At 38.8% G+C, this 18,727-nt stretch overlaps 2 protein-coding genes and 3 long non-coding RNA genes across 8 annotated transcripts in view; 1 reads left to right on the forward strand and 4 right to left on the reverse strand.

Moving 5' to 3' along the window:
- Positions 1 to 12,631, reverse strand: part of LOC111486371 — a 17,021-nt gene extending 4,390 nt beyond the window's left edge. The window contains exon 1 of the long non-coding RNA XR_002718855.1: positions 12,621 to 12,631. This is a non-coding gene — a long non-coding RNA (uncharacterized LOC111486371). The remainder of the gene's footprint in view (positions 1 to 12,620) is intronic.
- LOC111486370 lies at positions 463 to 10,928 on the reverse strand. 2 transcript variants are annotated; one of them, XR_002718853.1, is made up of 9 exons: positions 10,805 to 10,928; positions 10,604 to 10,706; positions 10,249 to 10,329; positions 2,990 to 3,101; positions 2,796 to 2,894; positions 2,651 to 2,664; positions 1,372 to 1,533; positions 800 to 1,273; positions 463 to 674 (listed from the first exon to the last, which is right to left on the reverse strand). It is a non-coding gene; the product is annotated as an uncharacterized LOC111486370 (long non-coding RNA). The 2 variants fall into 2 exon arrangements; XR_002718854.1 differs by lacking the exons at positions 2,651 to 2,664; positions 10,249 to 10,329 and having other exon boundaries at positions 2,789 to 2,894.
- A 659-nt stretch (positions 12,632 to 13,290) lies between the features above and the next one.
- Positions 13,291 to 14,565, reverse strand: LOC111486368. The gene is made up of 2 exons (XM_023133458.1): positions 14,261 to 14,565; positions 13,291 to 13,880 (listed from the first exon to the last, which is right to left on the reverse strand). The coding sequence occupies exons 1-2, from the start codon at positions 14,453 to 14,455 to the stop codon at positions 13,389 to 13,391; spliced, it is 687 nt and encodes a 228-aa protein (XP_022989226.1). The 5' UTR covers positions 14,456 to 14,565; the 3' UTR covers positions 13,291 to 13,388.
- A 314-nt stretch (positions 14,566 to 14,879) lies between these two features.
- The window catches only part of LOC111486291, a 7,072-nt gene continuing 3,224 nt past the window's right edge, over positions 14,880 to 18,727 (forward strand). For all 3 annotated transcript variants that reach the window (XR_002718840.1, XR_002718839.1, XR_002718841.1), the window contains exons 1-2: positions 14,880 to 15,525; positions 16,031 to 16,311. This is a non-coding gene — a long non-coding RNA (uncharacterized LOC111486291). The remainder of the gene's footprint in view (positions 15,526 to 16,030; positions 16,312 to 18,727) is intronic.
- On the reverse strand, positions 17,580 to 18,678 carry LOC111486287. The gene has a single exon (XM_023133357.1). The coding sequence runs from the start codon at positions 18,367 to 18,369 to the stop codon at positions 17,755 to 17,757; it is 615 nt and encodes a 204-aa protein (XP_022989125.1). The 5' UTR covers positions 18,370 to 18,678; the 3' UTR covers positions 17,580 to 17,754.

Raw genomic sequence — 18,727 nt, forward strand, 5'->3', positions numbered from 1 at the left:
TTTTTTTTTTTTTTTTTTTTTTTTTTTTTTTTTTTTTTTGAAATTTATTTTTGATTAATCTTTGAAATTTAAAAATTGCTGGTTGGTTCACGTATCATCTAGATCCAAGAAACGAGTATATTTGTATCCCTCAATTTCGTGAAGGCCAAGGAATTTATGGCGAGGAAAATGGTATAGTTCAACAGCGAAACGATCTTCCAAGATCCGAGAGAACAGGCAAATACTACACAGAAACCCCATGTGGATTCTGTAGAGACTCACATGTCTTACATTTATTTTCTTCCATACATTTAAACCAGAAATTTATGGCTTTTCTAGGGAAGAAAGTTAGCTCAACATTATTCAAAAAAATTAAAGTTGGGAATTGATTGACATGCTGTTGCTGTTGCTGTTGGTTGGACGATCCATTTAATGAGTTGTGTGTATGCTTGAAGACAATCATTAGGTGAAGACTCTGTGCCATAAGACAAAATTAGGACGACTTTTATTTCGGTTGGTTGTCATCTACACGGTCTCAATCAATAATATCTATCAATTTCTATTTTGATCCAATGGATGAAGCATGAACTACAAATACAAATAGATATCTATCTGCTGAAAATTCTTCTTCACCTGCTCGAGCTCAAGTTCCAAAGACTGCTTCTTGCGTATACGTTTTAACCGAAGTCATGTTGCTGCGAATAGCAATTGAACCCAAATTTAGAACTATGACAAATATCAAAAAATTTGGAGGGTCTGCAACAATTAATCAAATATTAATTCCTGGACTTTTTAGATTTTATTTTTATTTTTATTTTACCTTTTGTATTCTTCGTATAGCTGCAAAGACGAAGTGGCATGCTCCAATTTAGTCCTCAATCTTTCATTGTCTTTGATGTCCCGGAGAAGAGAGAATCTTGTATCAAGCTTTTCCTTCACTTTATTCTCGTCAATGGCGCTGCACATGTCCATGTCCAAAGTAGACTGGGTAGATTCCGTAGCTAGTTTCATCTTGCTAACTTTCCTGACGTTAAGTTGTGGGATACAAGACTCCTGTTCCAATGACAAGTCTCTGCATGCCTGCTGGGGAGAAACAGTGGAGATGTATATACTCGATTTTGAGTACTATTCATGCTTGATGTGCTAGCAGCCATAGTTGAGACATCTGGATGATAATGCTTCCCACAGAAGATTAAGTTCCCAAAGGACAGAAGCAAGGGAGTCACTCAATTTTGGATCAGAGGCATATTGCTGATATTTCTGCATATCAAGTAGATGTTTACGGGGACCAGGGCTGTAAATAGTCCATACATTACATGTTCTTGGTCAAACAACAGTACGAATCATGATAGCATTTTTCATAACTAAAAGGATTTCAGAAGCTTCTGATACCTGCCAACGACTCTGCGGATCCAAAACATAATGTGGAAGTAGCCAAATGCTTAATAAATGCAGCTGCCTTTTGCATGTCATGCTGTCTATCATCGCACAACATTATCTTCAAAGCTTTCGCTAGTACTTCACCATGATCTCTGAATGAAACTTGAATGTTACCTGTCACCCATTTGAAAAATAATAGTAATGATAAAAGGAAAAAGATAGCAGACAAGTAGAAATTGTAGGTATTGGCCCACCCTTGGTGATAAATTATCAGGATATACATGTAACAGGGAATTGAAATTGCTTCATAGTAAGGACCCCAAAGCACCATCAGTGATTTTTCAAAAAGATTAGATTATCATATAACTTGTTGTAATGAAGAGCATAAATATTAAAACAAATTCTTGGAACAAGCATTAACGAGGCTTGGTTTTAGAGGAACCAGTAATTAGTACTCTGTTTCAGAGTTCCACACTAATCTCCCAGACCTGTACTCAAGTACAATATTGTATAGCTGAACAAGAAAAGTCTTGTAGATCAACATTCAAAGCATCCAGGATTTCCCTCATTACTTAAATGCCACAATGCAACACTGAAAACGCACAGAGACGGTCAAATGCATTCAAAACCTAATTGGGTATATGGCGTGGAGGAGTCAGTGAGCCTACCGGGATGGACCCCATTATGTGGAGGAGTCAGTGAGCCTACCGGGATGGACCCCATTATGTGGAGGAGTCAGTGAGCCTACCGGGATGGACCCCATTATGTGTGTTTTTTCATGTTTTGTATTTTCTTTTAAATGAACCTGAGACCTATGCATTATTAGGTCGACATTCTAACCAATTGAGCTATTCAACTTAATTTTTGATAGACTTGGCTTCTCCACAATATATCACGGTAGATAAACTTGGCTGGTGAGGAAATCTTGACAAAGAAAAATTGTCGAAGGAATTTTTGGGAGAAGAAAAATAGAAAAGCGCTGAATAAAATAAAAGGAAGAATACGGAAGCTTCGAGATTTGACTGAAAAACAAGGCTATTTGTTTCTCAGACTTATTTAAATAACTATTCTACTCTAAAAATGGCCATAATACCAATTAAATCTGGGCCACTCCCCTGACATGTAATCGTGTATGTCAAATGGTCAGCTAACTAATTTGTGTATGTCTGCAACTAAAAATATGGCAATATAGTCATGTATGTCAAATGGTGAAAAGAAAAGATTCAACCGAGTAAAAACGTGAAAAAACTAAATAAGGAATATGTGCAAACTTCACATGCCAATAACTTACCTAGACATTAAGAACTGCATTGTAAATATGGCAATATAGTCATGTATGTCAAATGGTGAAAAGAAAAGATTCAACCGAGTAAAAACGTGAAAAAACTAAATAAGGAATATGTGTAAACTTCACATGCCAATAACTTACCTAGAACTGCATTGTATAGCTTAAGATCCGGAAATATGTTTCACATACAGAAGAAAGTGTATCTGACTGCATCTCTCTTTGCATCTGGAGCAAGAGAAGCAGTAACCTATGAGAAACATCACAAACCTTCATCAATTACCAACTAAAAACATGTCTCATCAAACGGCAAAAGAAAAAAATAATACTAGGCAACAGTTATACCTCTTCACTAAACTTTGTCTTCCTTCATTCCCCTGCAAATGACTTGATTCCTCACGATTCTCTATTTTCTTCTGTTCTTTTGCTCTTCACTTCACTATGCTATCTTTCTTTCCTGCGGTTAGATAAAATAAAAGCATGATTTTCTTAATTTACTTAGAGATTGATACTTGAAGGATGATGTTGTTAACCATTGTAGTAGTTATACATAATTGGGACAAACTTTATGTAAGAACATACCGCGGCGTGTTCGCACTCAAGAATTTTTTCCTTCCACCATTTGACCTACCTGGATTACCATATTTTGGCTGGCCTCTAGGCCATGTTTACCGGAAGTGACCGATTTAGTTGGCCGACCATTTTTAGGGTAAAATTGTTATTTAAATAATCAACGTGTTTTTTCAGCAAAGTCAAATCCCTAGCTTTAGTTCTCTCTATTATTTTCTTACGCTTTTTGTTTTCATTCTTCTTCCAACAAATTTTCTTCGGCTGTTTTTCCTCAACAATTTCCTCGACATCAAGTGGTATCAGCAAGGTTAATCTACCGGTGGTATATCATTGTGAAAGAGCCAAGATTATCAAAGCTAAGTTGGTTAGCTCAATTGGTTAGAACGTCGACCTAACAACACACGTCGTGGGGTCCATTCCGAACAGGCTCACATACTCCTCCACAGTGTCGGCACAGGGCAACAAACTATATGATCGGAGTCAGGTCTGCGTTCTCCGAGCTCGACTCAAGGATTCGCGGTACGGTGAAATTCCCTTTGCTTCAGCAGCACATGGCAAACCACCTCTACATCTTTGAGTTGGAGATAGAGCAGCCGATCAACAAAAAAAACTTAGTTTGGTATACTGAGGTATTGCCAACTTGATAATCTCAAGAAACTTAACAATAACAACTACAAGAAGTGAGCAACATGCATGATGTCCTATCTACAAGGATAAAACTCTTGGGAGTTTATTCGTGGAAGTGAAACTATGCCGCCAAAAGAGGATCCTAATGGTGTCTGGGCAACATGCATGATGTCCTATCTACAAGGATAAGACCTGTGGGAGTTCATTGGTGGAAGCAAAACTATGCCGCCAAAGGAGGATCCTAATGGTGTTTGGGCAACATGCATAATGTCTTATCTACAAGGATACTTTGGAAGTTCATTGGTGGAAGCGAAACTATACCGCCAAAGGAGAATCCTAATGGTACCTTACGCAGATGGAGAATCAATGTTTGCCTTGAAAACCACTCTTAAAGAAGAGATGTTGGAGCATATTTGAGATGACAAACACATCAAGAAACCATAACATTCCCCAATTTTGTTGAAATAAAATTAGCTATGATATCAATTTGTAGAAAATAACAATCCGCTTTGATACCAGTAGAAATAAATCTAAAATTCGCTATGATGCCAATTTGTAGAAAATAACAATCAGCTTTGATACCAATTTATAGATACCAATTTGTAGAAATAAATCTCTGAAACTCGTTTAGGTAACTTTCACGAATCTGTGAAGGAGATGTCTAGAGAGAGAGACAAGGAGACAAAGAATTCTCAAAATCCTTTTCTACTTATATGTACTTTTTAAGTCTATAACTACTATTAAAATGAAAAACAAATTAATTTATACCTTTTCCCAAATCTAAAATTCCCTATCCCATAGCCAACTTTTTTGGCCCTCCATTCTTTATTTGACCTTTTGGACTCAATTTAAAAAACATTCGTGAAATTAACAAAATTAAAAACTACTTGTGAGTCAGTTTTCCAAAATCTAAAATTCACTGTCCCATAGCCAACTTTTTTGGTCCTCCATTCTTTATTGTACCTTTTCAACTCAATTTCAAAAACAAAATTAACAAAATAAAAAATGACGGTCAGTCATTTAAGTTCATTCCAAACAAAACTCCCCCTAAATTTAAATGTTCTAAAAAGTTTATTCCCAACAAAACTCCCTCGTAAACTTAAATGCTCTATTCAATGATTCCACTGCGCCGCTTTCGTTTTCTCGAGCTCAATCGTGGTTTCTTCAATTTTCTCTTCTTGTCCTCGAGCGGCAAATTGAGCTTGTCCATTTCTGATGAGACTTCATTTGGAGCTTCTCCCATTTGAGACACCAACTCTTCATTTCTCCCGTTCTCAGCCACGCTTGACTCAGACATCATGACTTCGTTCAGTTTACTCAATTCCCTTCGCAAGTCCACAACTACATTTACAACTAGCATTTTTGCTTCCTCCAGTTCGGCTTTATAACGAGTGAGTGTCCCAATCGTGTGTCGTACATTCACTGTCTCCTGTTGGACTTGATTCAGGTTCACGTCGAGTGAGTTTCTCTGTTGAGTCAATATCTCTATATCTTTCTCCTCCCTCGCTAGCTCGTCCACTAGAGCCTCAATCTCCACGAACAAGCCTTTCTCTTTCTCCACACCTTCTTCAACGTTCTTCGTCATATTAGAGATTATCCTCCCATTCTTTTCTTTCTCATAGAAGGAACTCTCTCATCAATTTCCTTCTCTAACCTTTCAACCTTTATTTCTAAGGGTTTCTTTTCTTCTTCAATTTTCATCCTCTTTCTTCTTTTTTCCTCGAATTGCCTTTCCGGCCATTGGAGCTCTCTCTCTTCGAGCTCGGGCTCTCTATTATTCAGTTGTTCATCTTTATTCGATTTTCTCGTCTCTGCTATCAGGATTTCGCCACATCCGCTGTGCATCACCTCATTTCTAACAGTTTCCATCGCCTCACAACTGTCGCTATCGGCTTTCGCGCCACCGTCTCCTTTTGTGTTCGGCTCTTCAGTTTGGGCCATCAAGAGAATGTCTCAATTTGTTGCGTCATCCAAGGCTAGGTTGATGTTTTCTTCCACCTTTTCTTCTGCTCGACAATCTCTTGCACAATGACCCATTCTACCACAATGGTAACATCTGTCGTAGTTACAATTTTTTGCATTAGTGGCCATATTTCACATTTGTAACACTGGATGTTGTAATTGTATCTGGATGTTGTAATTGTATCCTCGATTGCGTCCTCTTCCACGCCAATTTGCTTGGCTCGATAGTCTCTTCTCATTATAGATTTCTTCGTAACTGTTGTCTTGACCACCTCGACCATTCCCGCGGCTTCCACGATCTCTACCTCAAAAATTTTGTGAATGAAGTACTCTTTCCATCTTTTATTGATGCCTTCGTCTGAAGCGCTTGATTGAGTGGCTCCTCCTTTTTCTTACATTGCTCGTGTGCCTCGAGAGAACCGGCGAGCTCATCGACCGTGAACTTCGCTAGGTCCTTCGACTCTTCTATTGCACATACGACATTCTCGAAGATGTCTGTTAACGACCTCAAAATTTTTTCAACAACCCGCATCTCAGGTAACATTTCTCTGTTTCGATTTAGCTTGTTCGCCACGGTCTGTGTTGACTTCTAGCGATTGGGAGGAAAACTTCGACTAAAAAACTGGCTCAAAGAAAATTTCTTCGAAGAAAAAATAACTGAAAGTAGAGAGAGATTTGATGAAGACTTCATGATTTCATTTTTAATCCGTTGGGATATTTAAATAACAAATTATGCATAGGAATTAGAAGAAAAAATAACAGTAAGTAAAAGGAAAGAGAGAGATTTGCTAATATTCAATGATTTCATTTGTTAAATAACAAATTATCCTAAAATAGGAAAATTAACTAACATCTTACACTCGACATGTACTCACTCCAATTAATTGTGTGGGTTTAATGCGTGGGTTTAACATAAAATAGTTACGTAACAAACAAAATGGTTAACTAAAAGTTAGGACTTAAATTGTGTAGGTTTAACGTTAAAAATAGTTATGTAACAAAAGAAATGGTTAACTAAAAGAAAAAAATGGTTAACTAAAAGTTAGGATCACATTCAGGGTGATTTATCTAATAATCTCCTCCTAAAGCCATATCGTATATCTATCTTATTTTGTTTGAACTCTGATTCGAGCTATGGCTCGATGTCCTTGGCGGCATGTCCTCCGGACTTCACGTCTTGTTCGGCCACCTCTTCTTCGAGCTGTCCTTGGCGGCATGTCCTCCGGACTTCACGTCTTGTTCGGCCACCTCTTCTTCGAGCTGGCATGCCGCCAGTCCAGGTGGTTCACCTCTTACCAGTAGGTCTTCCATCCTCCGATATTTGGCCACCAAACCATCATCGTGATCGGCATCTAGCGTCGAATTCACAGTACGTGGTGTTGCGAACTCTACTGGTTTCGGAGTTGCAACTGGAGTTATGGTTGGGGTTGGCATAGGCGTGCCCGATGCAGCTGCTGGGGACGGTGACGATTCTCGATGTTGTGCTCCTCCTTCTCCCGGCTTGGTGACGAGGTACTTCATCGTGAATTGATTTGGGTTATGATTTGCCTCGGCTACGTCGTTCCACTGCCAAAAGGTGGTCTCGTCAAAGATGACGTCGCGCGACACGTGAGCTTGCCCCTCTGCAGAATCATAGAACCTGTACGCCTTGCTTCCGGGTTCGTAGTCGATGAAGACGACCTTCAGCCCCCTGGGATCGAGCTTGGCGAAGTGGGGACGCGCGTCCTTCATGTATGCGACACAGCCGGACACTCGGAGATGACGTACCGCTGGCTTCTTGTTATACCAGGCCTCGTGTGGCGTCTTCCCGTCGAGGCTTCGCGTTGGCGACCGATTGAGGAGATAAACGGTCGTCATTACCGCCTCTCCCCAAAACCTCCCGGGCATCCCGATCGTCATCAGTAATGACCTTGCTGCCCCAACGATGGTTTGATTTCGGCGTTCCACCACCCCGTTCTGCTGGGGAGAGTAGAGCGTCGTTAGGTGCCGCTGCATACCAAGCTCATCGCAGTACTTACCGAAGCTCGCCGAGATGAATTCTCTAACTCAGTTCGTGTGTAGCACCTGCATCTTCTTTCCACATTCGGCCTCCGCTCGTGCTTGAATCCGCTTAATTACCTCTGTTGCCTCAGTTTTCTCTTGCAACAAGATCAGCCACATGAAGCGGCTTTCGTCATCGACCAACAGGAGGAAGAGGGTCTTGCCGCCTGGGGTCGCCGGCTTGATGGGCCCGCAGATATCGCCGTGTACCAGCTCCAACGGCTCACCGGCGCGGTAGGATGTCTGAGACAGAAAGGGGGTGCGCTTCTGTTTGCCGATGAGGCACCCGTCGCACAACTTGTTCACGCCTTTGATTGCCGGCAAACTATGCACCATCTCCTCCCTGTGTAATTTTTGTAGAGCAGGAAAGTTTAGGTGCCCGTACCTTGCGTGCCACCTCCAAGATACCTCTTCGATCTTGGCCAAAAGCCTGAAGGGTTGCTCTATCTCCAACTCCAGGACATAAAGATAGTTTGTTGTGCGCCGAACTTGTGTGAGCAGCCGTTGTCGATCATCGCAGATTTTGAGTAACTTGCACTCGATGAAAATGAAGCAGCCAGCCTCATCGAGTTGACCCAGGCTCACAAAGTTAGCCTTGAGCCTCGAGATGAAGTAGACGTCGGTTAGCTTGCGGTGCTCGCCTCCCTTGCTGATGAACAGGATGGTGTCCACACCTTTGATTGTCGGCAAACCTGAGACCTGTGTGTTGTTAGGTTGACGCTCTAACCACTTGGCTATTCAACTTGACTGTTGATAAAGTTAGCTCCTTCGCAATGATATCCCACTGATGACTTCAACCAAGCTCTGATACCACTTGTTGACTTCTGGCAATTGGGAGGAAAACGTCGACGGAAAAACAAATCGGCAGAAGGAAAATTTCTTCAAGAAAAAATTAACGAAAAGTAAAAGGAGGGAGAGATTTGCTGAAGACTTGATTTCATTCGTCATTCAGTTTGAATATTTAAATAACAAATTAATAGGAAAAGTAAATGACAACTTAACTAATGCTCTTACGTGTACTTCCCACTTACTTCAATTGTGTGAGTTTAATGTAAAAATAGTTACGTAACAAAAAAATTGTTAACTAAAAGTTAGGGATCACATTAACTCGGTAGGGATTTATCTGTTACACGCGTAATAATGTAGTCAAATACATTTTCTGACTCCTTCATCTTCATGCTCTCCAACTCGCCACGCAGAGTCTGGAGACGCACCTGCTTGACTTGGTCGGTTCCTTTGAACACCTTTTCTAGAGTGTCCCACGCTTCTTTTGAAGTAGTTGCCCTTGCAATCTTCTCAAAGCCCGACTTGTCAACAGCTCAGAACAGCATGTATAATGCTACATTATCCTTTGATCGTAATTCTTTTAGCGTCTTGTTTTGCACCGCCGTATAACCCGTGGTATCCTTTGGTTCTTCGAAACCTTCTTCGACCACCTCTCATGCGTCTTGCGAACCGAGAAGAGCTTTCATTTGGATGAGACGCACCTGCTTGACTTGGTCGGTTCCTTTGAACACCTTTTCTAGAGTATCCCACGCTTCTTTTGAAGTAGTTGCCCTTGCAATCTTCTCAAAGCCCGACTTGTCAACAACTCGGAACAGCATGTATAATGCTACCTTATCCTTTGATCATAATTCTTTTAGGTCTTGTTTTGCACCTCCGTATAACCCGTGGTATCCTTCGGTTCTTCGAAACCTTCTTCGACCACCTCCCATGCGTCTTGCGAACCAAGAAGAGCTTTCATTTGGATGCTCCAATTCTCATAGTTCGTCTTCGTCAATCGTGGTAGCGACATTTGTCTCATCATGTTCGCCATCGACTCTGATACCAATTTGTTGAAAATAAAATTTGCTCTGATACCGATTTATAGAAAATAAACGCTCGCTCTGAAACCAACTTATTTAAATAACTCTCACGAACTTGTAAAGGAGGTGTCGAGAGGGGAGAGACAAGAAGACAAAGAAATTCTCAAAACCCTTCTATGTTACATGTACTTTAACTATGTAACTCTTGCTCTTTGCACTCTTTCCTCTTTGCTATTTGCTCTTTTCTCTCTTTTGCTCTGGCATTACAATGAGATATTTATAATTTTTCTAAAGCCATCAGAATCCCGTTTTCAAACCCATCAAACCACTCCTTCCTTCCTCACATGAATGTTTGGCCTTTTCACTCCATTTTAAAACCCACAAGTTTTCATTGCTTTATTTTTTTGTTTTCCAAAAAAAGGATATCGTATTTCTTACTTATAAATCCATGATTTTTTCCTTCCTTAGTCAACGTGGGACTCCTCTCTTAACAATCCTCGACCATGTAAGTTTTTCTAATGACATTAGCTTCTGTAGGTATCCCTGTAAAAGTGTATGCACAAAAATATAAACAGATAGAAAAAGTCAGTTTGATAATACCTAAAAGGAGATCCTCTTAACAAATAAGGCATCTAGATCCCCAGTTATGCATTGCAAAAAACCAAGAAGTTTCAGTCTACACTGTGAAAGCATACATTATCAATTGTTAGAAACCCAATCCATCAATTGAAATACTAGCCAAAAACTTGTCGTCTGCATGATGTCAAAAAGGTGCACTTCATGAATAATATAATACTAAGATCTAATCGCATACCAAATAACTTCATCGAAGCAAGGTAGGATTGTGATGGTTTGAACTGATCTTTATTTCAGAAATTGTTTTGCTTAATAACTTCATTCCATTTCAAGCACCAGAAAATCTCAGGGAAAGATAAATAAAAATAGGAGCACAAACCTTATAAGCAATGAGAAGAGTAGACTCGTAGTTCCGCATTTTCTGAACACCCTTGGATACTTCCATTTCTAGCTCCTTTGCTGATGGAAGCCTAATACAGTGACTGTATATGCATTCCATAGCAGAGTAATTAACAAATGATGCAACTAAGACAAACGAAACAAAAATAGCTTAAATAAAAACAGCAAAAGATAGAATTACCTTCTGTCGGAGACCTCAACTTCTTCATCGGTGAGCTCTGGTGGAAACTCCGGCGGAAGAATTACCTTCTGTTTCTCGCCTCCTTCGAGTGGTTAAAGATTACAGAGGGAGGGGGCAGCGGCATAGAAGAAAGAAGACGGCGGGCTACTGAGTACAGTAATAGTTTTTTTCTTTTCCCTAAGCTTTTATAATTTAGATTAATGTCCAATATTCGGTTCAATTTTAATCATCTTTGAAGAATTAATTTAAGAAAAAAAAAGATGTTCCCATTTTATCACATTTTTTTTTATAAAAAAAAATGATTTCAAGAAAGTAAAGAAATTTATAATGCAAGATGGAAGTATAAAAAAGCAAAAGAAAGGGTCCAATCATGAATTAATTAATGTTGGGAAAGAAGGTTTGAAGCGATTCTCGTAATTGTCAATTCGGAACATTAAATTCTGGTGTTGTTAATAAATGGTGCGTGTTTATTTAGTTGAACAAACTTCATAAATATGAAAACGACACCGATACTTAATGAAAAAAAAGTTTATGCAATACTATTTTCTTTTTCGTTTTCTTTTTTCAATAAAACCCTACAAATTGAGGGAGTGGTTGAAGATATAATCATATATTACATGGTATTTGGATATTTTCCCCACTCGAATACAAGTGCAAAACACATGTTACAAACTCTCAAATTTCTAAAATCATTGCATTTTATATGGGATACCTGACATTTAATACGGGTGTCTTGTCTTACTCTTAAATGCATCATTTTTATTCCACCAATAAATAGTCCAAGTCCAACATAAAACAACACAGGTTAAAGGGAGGTTAAATTAATTTCTCTTCCCCTACACCCTAAACCATATATAATATAAACCCATAATCAAGTATTTTTCTAAAAGGAGATATTTAAAAGTTAATTCGTTGCTAGCTAATTAAGTTAAAAATTTATTTTAATTAATTAAACTTTTAATAACTCACTACTATATTACTTGCCCTATCACTTCCGTTTAATTGCCAATTAAGTATAAATTTTAATACAACACGCCCTTCCTTGATTTTTAATTTTATTTATTTGATTCTAGTGTGAAAATTAGACTTAAATTGAACAAATATTAATAGACTTTAATTTTCACATTTTAAAATATTTTATTATTGTTTTCTCAATGGACCGAGCTTAAAACACAATAACTACGTTGCAATAATAATATAGCAAAATTAAAACTAGTATAGTGATGTGAATGGATTTAGGCATGGAGGCCACTACTAAATTATTTATGGGAAGTTGAAAGATTAAAAAGAATAGGGAGGAAATTAGTAATATCATATTGATATTTGGTGTCCGTGCCATATAGTTGTGAAGTAATTAGTTAGACAAAGTTTAAGATTAATACTTGATTTGTCAAAATAAGCAAGGGGGCGAAGGCTTGATTTTATTTCGAATGAAAAAGAAATTAAGAAAAGAAAAAGAATACAAGGTCTGGTAGGGTGGCCTAGGAGAATGAGTTACACACTCTTGCCCACCACTTGCCTAACATTTTTCACATTTATTTCAAAATTAAATTTGAACACCCAAACATTGCCAACTATACCTCATCTTTATTTAAAATATCTCAGAATTATTCCACATTTACAGCATTTTATTTATGTTGTAGGCGTGGGATAAAAGATGGAAAACATATAGATTGTATTATTTATTCATCTTTATTACAGCAATTCAGCAATTTTGCATCTTAATAAAAAAACAAAAATGTATTATCATTTAATTATTGAAATAATCAAGCATGGATTGAATTCACGAAGTTATGGGCATTAATGGGGTGTTGACGTTGATTTCCTTGCCGAGAAAGTTTAAAATAAAAAAAAGAAAAAAAGTATGGTTGCGGAGTTTAGCAGTAATAACTGCGATGCAAGGTTCATAAAAGTCGCACATAGATCATAATAAATCCATAATCCTATGACATTACTTGTGGATTAATTAACAGCAAAGTTTTAAGATTGAAATTAGGGCAGGAAAGCCTCGGAGACGAAAGGTGTGATTAATGAAAATTAATTGAGTAGTAATCCAACAATAATACGAATTTAATTGGAGAGAAGAAAAATGAGAGAGAGAGAGAGAGAGCAATAAATGTGGCGTATAAAAACGTAGGTGGCAAACTATGACAAAATTAAAGTGTCCATTAAATATATTAATTTGTTGGGTCTGGAAACGCTATAATTTGCAAGCAACCATTTAAGATTAAACCCATCTTCTCCACCCACTGCCCTTCCAAGCGTTTTTACTACGCAACCTCTATAAATGCGCACTTTTTTTAACCCCAAATACCCCATATTCAACTTCACATTTATATCCAAATAAAATTTATTTATTACATGGAGAATTTTAGGTTCCAATTGTTTTTCCAATTCAACCCAATTTGAACTACCACTTTTTAAACCCTAAAATGGTCAAACACGAGAAAACGCGAGGAAGATATGTTAAAAGAGCGAGACAAAAAGAAAAAGAACAAATTCAACAATGGAAGGCATAATATTTTTGGTGTAAATATGTTCATTTTACATGTACCCGCAACAAAAGAACCATCCCCGACCCTTTTTATATGGATATGTTTAGGTCGATTCGAGGTTTCTTGATGCTCGGCAATGGAACAACAGAATTGCATCGAGGACATCTTGGGTTGTTTTTCGTCACCAATACATAAGATAGACATCCAGGACAACCCACCGCCATCGGCGCCGCCGACTTTCTACTTTCCGCCGCCTCTTCTTCTTGAACTTCCTTGGCCGCCAAGGGGGAGGACGGCGACTTCCAAAGCGTAGACCGTTTTTTAATCAGCTCCTTGTCGGCCCTTTCTAAAGCAGATTTGACCTTATCCAGAGTGCAAACGCTGGCGTAATTGGTCGACGACGTCAAATTCAAATCCAAGCTGGTTTCATTGAAGAGATTTAATGTTCGTTTTGAAGGAGATGGGGGGAAATTCAAGTCCTGGGATTTGGATTCTGTTCGATTCTTCATTTGGCGTTGTTTGGATTCTGAATTCAGAGGAGAATCTGGAGTTTGACTTCTCTGAATGTAAACTTTTCCCGACTGCAAACACGAACAGAGGATTTTTTTTTCTTTAAATAAATAAATAAAACCCAATGATTTCAGAGGAGAGGGGGGTGGGGATAATTAATCAGGCGAGTACAAACACCAAGAACATTTTAAAAAATAAAATAAAGCGCCGCAATGAATGTCATTAAAATTAGAGGGAAAATATAAAAACGTCACAGTATTTGCAGAGCATCCAAGAACATAGACCGCACCCACAAGTGCAATAAAATAGTTCCCACCCCATTTTTTCAGCCCAACTGCTGAATTGAATAAAAAAAAAAATCTTGAATTGGAAGATTTAACGAAGAGTTGCTATTAAAATCAAGGAGGCGTTGAGATTTTGGAAGTTAAAAAAGGGATGAAATTGAAGAAACCTTCAAGTCGAGGCGCTTTTCCCAGCCGGAGGGAACCTGCAAATCGAGGTCCAGTTCCTGAGAGTCAGCGAGGTTGGAAGATTGACCGAGCAAATCACGAGTAGTGAGAGCCGTTGATTCCTCGAGGGCGGCCCGGTTATCTTGGTCCTCGTAGCCGGCGAGAACTCGAATAAGACTACTCACTTGGGCGGCCATATTTGGAGCTTTATAGAGGGAGGCAGAGGGGAAAAGAGAGAGAGAGAGAGAGAGAGGGGACTGGGGGTTTGGATTCAGTGTTCGTGATTGTATGGAGAGCGCTACGGGAAATATAAGAGGATATTTATTTATGAACTAAACATTATTGCGATATTAATGGTGGGAGGGAAAATGGAAATTAATTGTTCGAATTTGATTAATGATGGGAAAGTGGAAGAGTTGCGGAACACAATTAATTGGGGCATTCAATGCCAATGACAATTACTACTACTCTTCTTTGCTCATTTAATGCATCATTTTCACCCTTTATTTTATCTAAATTATATTACAATGCTGTATGCAGGCAAAGGCCCAAATGAGCTCACAGCTTTATCCTTACTTTCATCCGTCTTTTCATTATCACACTGATTACCACCACTGTTTGTCACAAAACATGTGGACTATTGGTCGAGCTTTATTCGAAGACCATGTCTTCTACACACAAGAACTTGACTTCCATATAAAAGTGAATGAATGGTATTGATACAACTTTGTTACATGCAAGAATTGTTTCAGTATCATCAAAACCCTCATTCTCATCTATTATTTGGGAGGCAATGAGAAGCAGGATACACCTCCAAGGTATGCTCAGGTCAAATCACACCTTTCATAAAATTGTTGATGACTTAGCATGGAAGTGTAGTTTTGTTCTATATGAGAGAGTAAAAAGGAAAACCGACCCAAATGCCCAATACTCACCATCATCATTGAGTCGTCCTAACTCGTTCTGGCTCTAAAAAGTGAAAGGCTCAAGCTGTACCCAAGCCCAAGTTTAGTAGGCCTAAAACACTACATTCTTGGGTTGGGCCGAATGAAAGGGCTCAGGCTAGCCCGACTTTTAAAACCCTTATTTATATCAAATTCAATAAATTAATGGGTTGGAGGCTGGAGCAAGTTAAATCAGCAAGACTTCATCCATGAATGGAGCCCGCCTTTGGGTTGGTGGGTGATGATATGGCCGAGCCGATACAACTTTAAAGATGGTGGCGGGGGTCTTCATAATTCAAAGATTTTAACAACGGCAAAGCAAGGTAAGCAATTCATTAGTTGGGATGGGAAGTTTGATTATTCTCAATAATCTTCCATATGCTCTTCTTTTTCCACTCTCATGTAGTCGTTTTTCTCAGAATCTCCCAGTAATATCATGACTATTGAATCTTAGTGTTACCTTGAAAATATCTACTCTCATTTCTGTTGGATGCACTGTAACCACTACAGATTAATCCTCTGATAATCCTCTGATTAAGCTTGCAATTCCATATCCATGGCGTCCATGATCTTCCCTTTCATTAGTCAATACTAATAAACCTTAAGACGTTGAAGTATTGATATACATGGACCGTTAAAAAATAGGATGTGAAGTGCAAGAAAAAAATTGTATATATTTTTGCTTGTACGTTTTGCGTTCCCACAAATTTGGTTGATTGTAAGAGTATAAAATCTGGTTGAAAGAAAGGATCAGAGAAGACATATCTGGTTATCATAGCAAACTCATGTTCTTTGTTTGAATTTCATTTTATTTATATGATTTTGCAGGCATGTTTATGCACTAGATGCTGCTGGTGTACTCCCACTAGAGCTATGGACATCAACTTCCCTTTCCTATCTGTATGTTTTCTTTCTTATACACACACCTCCATATATTTCGTTTACAATATTACATCACAGGTCTAGAGTGGAGGATTTGATTCTACGACTTTTTCAATGTGGAATGTTTTTACTGGTAGCACACAATTTAATTGACCTGGATTCGATTCCAACAATTTCTCTGCTTCCTTACCACCAGAGCTTGGAAATCTTTGTACGTTAGAGGAACTGTAAGCTTTTCATTCTCTTTTTGGTTTTTTGTTCTTCAAATTCTCATACCTTTCTATAACTATCATGCGCAACTTCTGTTTTCTATTAGGGGTTGCCTTCTCTAGCCTGCAAATAGGATAAACACACCTTCTAACAAATAGGATAAACGCCTAAAATGTTGTAGTCATGTGGTTGTCCTCAGTTTTTTTATATCTAAAGCTCTCTTCTGAACCGATGGCCATCGGACAATGAATTCACTCACAGAAGGCCTGATTTCATCCCACTTTGCGTATGCCTTGACTTATCTTCAATGCACACTTTTGGTGTGTTGGATGATGCACCGTCCTCCTCGGTCGCATCATGACATTTCTCAATCTTGGCCCAAACATGGCCGGATGGGCGCCACTTGAGGGGTCGTCCCTCGTTTGTCTTAACGTGTGAGGGTCACAACCTACTTTCTCTCAGTGAGGTTGTGACACTCTCCCCCACTTAACCTAGTCATCGTACCTAGTCATCGTCCTCAATGTCATCTTTGGATTTGGCATTGTGGCTCTTGAAATTGTTAGTGAAGGCCAAATTCAGATTCAAGCTTAGAGCGAGACAAAGTTTATCTTCTGGAATGGGTAAAAATGCATCGTTTCTCCTATTTTGTTTCATTAGGATCTCTCTTCCCCCTCCCCAAAGGAAAACAAGTATGTTCAGTCTCTTCAAAAAGACGATCACAAGAGTAAAGACTATTGGACATCAAACCCAATCTAGTGAAATAAAATGAATTAACACACACTAGAAGATTTGCAGCAGAAAAAGGGATTAGGACTTCTTTCTCACTTAGTTAGACGCCACTTAATCTTTATCTTCCGAAGGACCCTCCCCAAGGCGTCAGTGTTAATCCTTTAAATTAAGGAGTTTTGCTCAAACATGAGGGGGGCAGAAGCAAACAATAAAAAATGATCCATATCTTCCCTAGACTTCAGTGTTAGCCTATGAGCCACCATGTGATTAGAAACTACTTTAGATTGAAATTTTACTAAGAAAGTCAAATGTTTATGAAATTCATAGTTAAGAAAGGGTGGAAAAATAAACATAAATTTAAAAATTATTATGACACAGGGCTTAAAAATTGCAAGTTTAAGGGGTTGGGGGGTCGGGTATGACCTGACCTCTAAAAACATGAGTCATAGCTACTATTATAACTTCAGGAAAGATTTAAACATGGGCGGTCAAAAATAGAGGGGATTCACCAAAAATAGAGGGGATTCACAAAGTGTTTGAGCAGATCTAGCAAGGATCAACAGAACAAAGAACCATTTTTTAAAATTGTTGGACACTAGTTCCAAATAATGCCACCAAAGCAACAAAATACAAGTGCAGAACAGAGTAATCTGCACTGAAACAAGATCCAAATGTCAGGACCACGACGAAATCCTTGGCATCACATGAATGCCCCATTTCTATGAATCCCTTCACTTATCACATAGAACAATCCTAATAATCCCAAGAAACATACACGAAACAGAGAAGAAAAACAGAGTCATGAAATCCCTTGAAGACCATTTTCTCACAGCCTTACTTTCAACCCGCAAGCTCTTCGCCCTCCGCAGCGCATCCACCTCCTTCAACAAATCAAATTCGTCCCCTTTCCGCTTCAACTCTTCAACACACTTGGACAGCAAATTTCTATCTTCTTTTTCCCTTTCTAACAATTTCTCCAAATGGGCCTCGAGATCAGTCTTGTATCTGACAGCCCAAATGATGCCCAGAGAGAATAAGAGAGAACAAATGGAGGGAATCCAGGATCTGTTGCAGGCTGCGCCGTTGAAGTCCTTGGCTGAGGCGTTGAAGAGGAGGAGTATAGATGTGGAGTGGAAGACGAAGAAGAAAATGTGAAGCATAGTGATTTCCTTTCGAACAGAATCGATTAGGGTTTCCTTGAGAGAGACTCGGCCGAAGATTAGTTCTTCCTCCTTGAGCCACTGCTTGAGAAGAAGTTTGTGGGTTGGGGTTTTGGCAATTTGGTGAAGAGGGTGTGAAGGTTTTGATTCCATGATTGATAAGGATCTGTTGTTGTTATCGTTCATGGGAAACTCAACAAAGAGAGATGTGAGGGAGGAAGAAATGCAAAATAGAAAGAAGAAGAAGAAGAAGAAGAAGAAGAAGAAGAAGAAGTGAAGGATGGAGAGGATGAGAGATTGAGTGAGGAGGAGAATGGAGGTTTTTCAAAGGGGAGCCTCTCTCTCATTCTTTTTTTTCAAATAATTGTAACGGTCGGATCTGGAAAAGCGTTTAAATGGGGTTTTCCCGTAAAAGCCCCCAATATTCTCTCTCATTCAACAATGAATAGGCAACTCCACCGTCCTCCCAACGGGCAACGGGCATCAGTTTTTTTTTTTTTTTTTTTTTTTTTTTTTTTTTTTTTTTTTTTTTTTTTTTTTTTTT

The sequence above is a fragment of the Cucurbita maxima genome, unplaced genomic scaffold (genome assembly GCF_002738345.1).
Source record: "Cucurbita maxima cultivar Rimu unplaced genomic scaffold, Cmax_1.0 Cma_Scf00011, whole genome shotgun sequence".
NCBI classification, from domain to species: domain Eukaryota; kingdom Viridiplantae; phylum Streptophyta; class Magnoliopsida; order Cucurbitales; family Cucurbitaceae; genus Cucurbita; species Cucurbita maxima.